The sequence below is a fragment of the Oncorhynchus mykiss genome, chromosome 6, assembly GCF_057628025.1.
Source record: "Oncorhynchus mykiss isolate SJ-2025 chromosome 6, ASM5762802v1, whole genome shotgun sequence".
Classification (NCBI taxonomy): domain Eukaryota; kingdom Metazoa; phylum Chordata; class Actinopteri; order Salmoniformes; family Salmonidae; genus Oncorhynchus; species Oncorhynchus mykiss.
The window spans coordinates 47,926,678-47,932,696 of NC_143027.1; the positions used below are offsets into that span (position 1 = coordinate 47,926,678).

General features: G+C 45.6%; 1 protein-coding gene across 1 annotated transcript; it reads right to left on the minus strand.

The window, feature by feature from the left end:
• Positions 1–1,587: 1,587 nt before the first annotated feature.
• LOC149982880 (uncharacterized) lies at positions 1,588–4,762 on the minus strand. Its single transcript, XM_090238052.1, has 3 exons — positions 2,331–4,762; positions 2,067–2,148; positions 1,588–1,722 (listed from the first exon to the last, which is right to left on the minus strand). Exons 1-3 carry the CDS (start codon positions 4,662–4,664, stop codon positions 1,604–1,606), a joined length of 2,535 nt encoding a protein of 844 aa, XP_090094178.1. The 5' UTR covers positions 4,665–4,762; the 3' UTR covers positions 1,588–1,603.
• Between the last annotated feature and the right edge of the window lie 1,257 nt (positions 4,763–6,019).

A 6,019-nucleotide genomic window follows, 5' to 3' on the forward strand; every position in this document is an offset into this window, starting at 1 on the left:
ATGCATGCTCTTCAACCGATCGCTGCCTGCACCTGCCCGCCTGTCCAACATCACTACTCTGGACGGCTCTGACTTAGAATACGTGGACAACTACAAATACCTAGGTGTCTGGTTAGACTGTAAACTCTCCTTCCAGACCCACATCAAACATCTCCAATCCAAAGTTAAATCTAGAATTGGCTTCCTATTTCGCAACAAAGCATCCTTCACTCATGCTGCCAAACATACCCTTGTAAAACTGACCATCCTACAAATCCTTGTCATTTACAAAATAGCCTCCAATACCCTACTCAACAAATTGGATGCAGTCTATCACAGTGTAATCCGTTTTGTCACCAAAGCCCCATATACTACCCATAATTGCGACCTGTACGCTCTCATTGACTGGCCCTCGCTTCATACTCGTCGCCAAACCCACTGGCTGCATGTCATCTACAAGACCCTGCTAGGTAAAGTCCCCCCTTATCTCAGCTCGCTGGTCACCATAGCATCACCCACCTGTAGCACGCGCTCCAGCAGGTATATCTCTCTGGTCACCCCCAAAACCAATTCTTTCTTTGGCCACCTCTCCTTCCAGTTCTCTGCTGCCAATGACTGGGACGAACTACAAAAATCTCTGAAACTGGAAACACTTATCTCCCTCACTAGCTTTAAGCACCAACTATCAGAGCAGCTCACAGATTACTGCACCTGTACATAGCCCACCTATAATTTAGCCCAATCAACTACCTCTTTCCCTACTGTATTTATTTTATTTTATTTATTTATTTAGCTCCTTTGCACCCCATTATTTTTTACTTCTACTTTGCACATTCTTCCACTGCAAATCTACCATTCCAGTGTTTTACTTGCTATATTGTATTTACTTTGCCACCATGGCTTTTTTTTGCCTTTACCTCCCTTATCTCACCTTATTTGCTCACATCGTATATAGACTTGTTTATACTGTATTATTGACTGTATGTTTGTTTTACTCCATGTGTAACTCTGTGTCGTTGTATGTGTCGAACTGCTTTGCTTTATCTTGGCCAGGTCGCAATTGTAAATGAGAACTTGTTCTCAACTTGCCTACCTGGTTAAATAAAGGTGAAATTAAAAAAAATATTAAAAAAATATAGAAAGCATCTCAGAGGGTTGATCTAGCTGCAGATAGCTAATTCTCCTCTATGTGTTTTCCCCTTGCTGCTAATAAGCTCTTACCAATCTAACTAAATTAATAGAGAACATCTGGTTATCTGACAGTCTATGCAGCAACTATTGTATTAGAGTCAAGCTGTGGTTATTTTATTTATTTTCCTAGACAAGTCAGTTCAGAACAAATTCTTATTTACAATGACAGCTTAGGAACAGTGGGTTAACTACCTTGTTCAGGAGCAGAACGACATATTTTTACATGGCCAGCTCAGGGATCTGACCTACCAACCTTTCGGTTACTGGCCCAATGCTCTACCAACCTTTCGGTTACTGGCCCAAACACTTGAAATTCTTGTAAAATCATTGGCATTTATTTGATCAAATAGACTTTGAAAGGTTAGACATGCAGAAATTCCTCTTGTCAAAAGTCTTGCTGTTACAAAAGTAGTTCTTCATGCAGCGTAACAGGTTACAGGTTCTTCTTGGTGAAGCGCCTGAATGGCTTCATCATTGCTGAAAAGACCCTGACAATCAAGGATCGTTTTTTGACAGGCTGAGATATGGAGGGAGAACCCTCTCCAACTGGAGCTAGAAACACAAGAGAAATGGATGGAGGGAGAGAGAGAGAGAGAGAGAGAGAGAGAGAGAGAGAGAGAGAGAGAGAGAGAGAGAGAGAGAGAGAGAGAGAGAGAGAGAGAGAGAGAGAGAGAGAGAGAGAGAGAGAGAGAGAGAGAGAGAGAGAGAGAGAGAGAGAGAGAGAGAGAGAGAGAGAGAGAGAGAGAGAGAGAGAGAGAGAGAGAGAGAGAGAGAGAGAGATGCAGTGTAGTAACGTTGAAAAATAACAGTGCTATGAGTTTGGTAGGCATTCCTATGTTTCTAACACACACCTAAACAAAACTACAAGCGATAGCAGAGCTCTAAAACATCCTTACCTATGCAATGTCCATCAGTAGAGGGAATCTCAGTCTGGTCCTGGACTGAATGGCAGTCCTTTTTGTTTCCTCTCTTGGAACGCTAACAGAAGAAAGGTAAAGAAAATGGTACAGAGAATAAATAAATGGAACACTTCTGAATCTATGGCAACAATTTAGTGGTGAATAAAAAATATTTATTTCATGTATTTGTCTTATCATAGCCACATCAATAACATCAGCACCTAACTGGAACAAAAAACAAATGCTAACTCCCTGCTATACCTTGAAGTTGATCCTGAGTTTGGTCATTGAAAAGCAAAGGAAGCTCCTTCTTGCTTTCTGCTCAGCCCCCCTCTCCATCTCAGCCTGGTCTGGTGGGTTTGTTGCAGCAGAAGCTGGTCTTGACGCCTCCTTGCATCCCTGTACCAGCTGCTGGGTCAAGGACTTTACCAGGACTCTGTCAAATGCAGGGTCCTGGGAGGACATAGCTGCTTGCAGGGTGTTATAAGAGCCAAACTCCTCCATGAGGTTTTTATGTACACCTCTGAACACCCTTTGGATGTTCAGGTTCTGGGAATATGCCTGTGTCCTGGATAATCTGGATGCAGCACAGAACTCAGACAGGACTTGTCTGATGAGTTGCTGAGATGTTTCTGTCAGATCTGCTGCCTGTTGGGAGGGTCCATCTAGGGCTGAGGGTCTGATCTCCGATAGCAACCTTATCACCAGTATGGTGACAAAACAGATGCCATCATCTTTGCTGGAGTCCATCAAGTACTGCAGTGGGAATGCAGTGGCACTGCTGAAGTCCGGGATGATTAAGAGCTCCCTCAGATGGCCAGAGCTGCTGGGGATACACACCTCCTTCTCTTCAATGTCAATCCCCTCTCCCTTTGGTACCAAAGAGGTTCCCTTGCTGGTGAAAGACGGAGTGGAGGATCGAAAAGAGACTTTAGCACTCGGTGGTCGGCTGCTGTCAGTCATTGGACTGTTACGATGCAGGGGTTCATCTGTGTGTGCCATCATCTTTGTCTTTAGGTCACTTGTAGAAATCTCTGGCATTTTAGAGTCCCTGGTGTCGATGCAGGAGCTCCTGACGATGGGGCAGGTCAGATCAAAAGGCACTTCGTCAGGGATGGGAGTGCCAGGGAGGTTGATCTCTAACTCACACTCTGACCTAGGACCCTTTGAAGAGCTGGACAAGGAACTACGACCATTTAAAGAAGTGGATAAAGATGAACAGGTTCGAGGGATGTCTTGGCAGACTTGTTCACTGTCATCCTCACTTTTCTCAATCTCCTTCAGCATAGTTCCTACCATATCATTGATCTGAAGGAGCTCCCTGGAATCCTTCATTCGCCCGAAGTTTGAGATTTCACTCTGGATAGCAACCAGGATTTCCCCAAGGGTCTCTTTGGAAGAAGCCATTTCTGTCCTTTCGGATCCGGATGGCTTCAGCCCTGTGAAGAAATCGTTAAGTGTGTTCTTCATACTGACGCAGATGTTCTTAGCTGTTGACCAAAGCTTCTCCTCTGTTATTTTAACACTCAATTCAGTATAATCCAGTTGGGAGCCCCCGTGGGAGCACTGTGAAACTCTCCCACTTCTTTCCAGTAGCACAGTGTCAGTGGACTCATTTTTCTGGAAAATAGTCGCCATTCCTTTGACAAAGGTTTCCACTAATCCAGAGGCTGTATTCTCAGAGGACATGGATTCTGAAAGGACATGGATCTCTGATGGTGAGCTAGATGATAAGCCAGCCTGCAGACTTTTCTGAAGACCAGTATGGCTGATCTGTGTGATAAAGGAATGACTGGATCTCATCAGCACTTTACTCACTGCCTCTTCTGCCTGAGTCTGAAAGTCATTGCTAGAGAGCTTCTTAATGCTCTGAATCAGACTAGTTGAGGACTCTGTGATTCTGACACTCTCTTCTGAGCTCAGTTGAGAATATTGAGTACTCACGCTCAAGTCTTCATTGGGTGAGGGTGACTGGGAAATAGTATAGTCATCAAGCTTTGATAGGACACCATCAACAAACCAACAAGCCTCTAGGGACTCATCAGATGAACTGACAACGGCTAAGGATTTACTCTCCACTTTTGATAACTCTGACTTGTAGATGGAAAAAACACTGCTAAGAACTTCTTGAGTACTGGTATCCAGATTGGAGAGACAGAGAGCTGGTATTGGTTGGCTCTCTCTGGGAACTCTACTGTGTTCGGTGCTGGGTAACTGGACCTCAACAGTTGAAACAGTTGCCTTTTCCAGGGTGTCTGAAGACTCCCGAAGAGAAGCATCCTTTGCCACACCTTCTTCTCGAGCGGCTAGAGTTAAAAGGTCCCTCAGCTTTGCTCGTATACGGCCATAGAGTGTGCCGGCTAGAGAGAAGGTTATCTTCTGTGAAGACCCTGTTTTGTGGTCATTTACAGGAACTGGCCAATCAACTGCTTCACATGTGTCTTCCAATGATGCTATCGTCTCCATGCCGCCCACAAATGCCTTAACAATCACTGTGGCAGTGGAGGTTACAGATGTCAGGGCTGTGCAGCTGGTATTCAGCGGGGCTTCAGTAAGGCTAGGAGCAGCACTAGAAGGCCTAGAGGAAGGAGCCATGCCAGAAGAGCTGCTGACTTTCCTTGTAAGGATGGTGCTCACCGCCTTCAGGGCTTTAGACTGAAAGTCGGGGCTAGAGAGGGTCTGAATCTTTCTGGCCACCACACTGTCCAGTCTCTTTGAGAAAGTGAGTGGTCCCTTCTTTCCCAGATGGACACTCAACATCAAGGTCACATTGAAGATTGGTCAGAAATTTAGACCCCAAGATTGTCATCTTCTTGGCCAGATCCAATAGGATGTTGAAGTCCTGTGCCATTTTGTCCATTGTGCCGACAATGGCATCCAGCACATCATCGGTCACAGGGTCCATGAGGGGCTCGATAAACCCTACCCACTCTGGCTCAGACGTTTGGCTCTGTAGCTCGGCCAGGATCTGCACCGAGGCTACCCGAATGACCTCCTTGCCTGCTGCTATGTCCTGACTGTCCATAGCTGGCCTGAATGGCCACTGAGAGGCCAGAGTTAAGCTGGTGTACTACCTCCCCCACGATAGCACAGCTCAACTCGGAGGAGCTGGAGGAGGTGGGGATGGAGTGACCCTCAACCAGGGATATCAGGAGGCTCTCTTCCGTTACCCCAAAAAGAGCCTTCAGAGGCTCCTCCATGAGGGGAGCCTCTCTAGTTGCAGGCAAGCTCTGCAATGAGGTCTGGGACCTTGAAGATAAACACACAATCACCACTTAAGCCATGCAAATGTGACCAACTGTATCTAATCTGGGTCATTAGTGAGCCTGAAAACCAAATTAGAGCAATGATGGATTACTTCTCATACCACCGTAGTTCTAGAAGCCTAAAGCCAACTGACACGATTTTTTGCCTGATTTTTATGTTTGTACGACATCAGAATATGATTAATTCTGAAAGGCATGTACCTGATCTATTTATTCATAGATGACTTTATGGCTTACCCAGTTAAAAATGACTTTCACCTGGACCCACCCCCTCAGTGGCAACATTTCTGACCAGAACTTAAAACTACAAGGTGTGAATTCCAAGTTAATAATTTATGATAAGTATGGATCAGGTCTTGCAATTATTATGTTGAAATATTGCTGTGAACATACCTCTTAGGCGAACAGCATGGTGATGAGGTTCTGCGAGTGGATTTTTGGCGGCATCCTGCACTGCCATTCCTCCTCCTCTCCTTAGTCCAGTAGTTCATCTCACTGATCAGCAGCCTTTTCTCTCTCTCATCCAGACTGCCTAAGGAATCCTCAGACCCTGTCAGAGAGCACTGGGATTCTGGGGAGGTTGCCCCACTCCTCAGGTTCACCCCCATGATACGAGCTAGCGCTGGTAGGAGAATGCGGAGGGCTGTCTGGGTCACGACTTTAACAATCTTAACAATCCGTGAC

Coding starts and splice junctions, on each gene's coding strand:
- LOC149982880 (XM_090238052.1), bottom strand. CDS start 4,664: ATGGCTCCTTCCTCTAGGCCTTCTAGTGCTGCTCCTAGCCTTACTGAA. Junction 2,149..2,330: donor AACTCAGGATCAACTTCAAG/GTATAGCAGGGA, acceptor TTCTTCTGTTAG/CGTTCCAAGAGAGGAAACAA. Junction 1,723..2,066: donor TACTGATGGACATTGCATAG/GTAAGGATGTTT, acceptor TTGTGTTTCTAG/CTCCAGTTGGAGAGGGTTCT.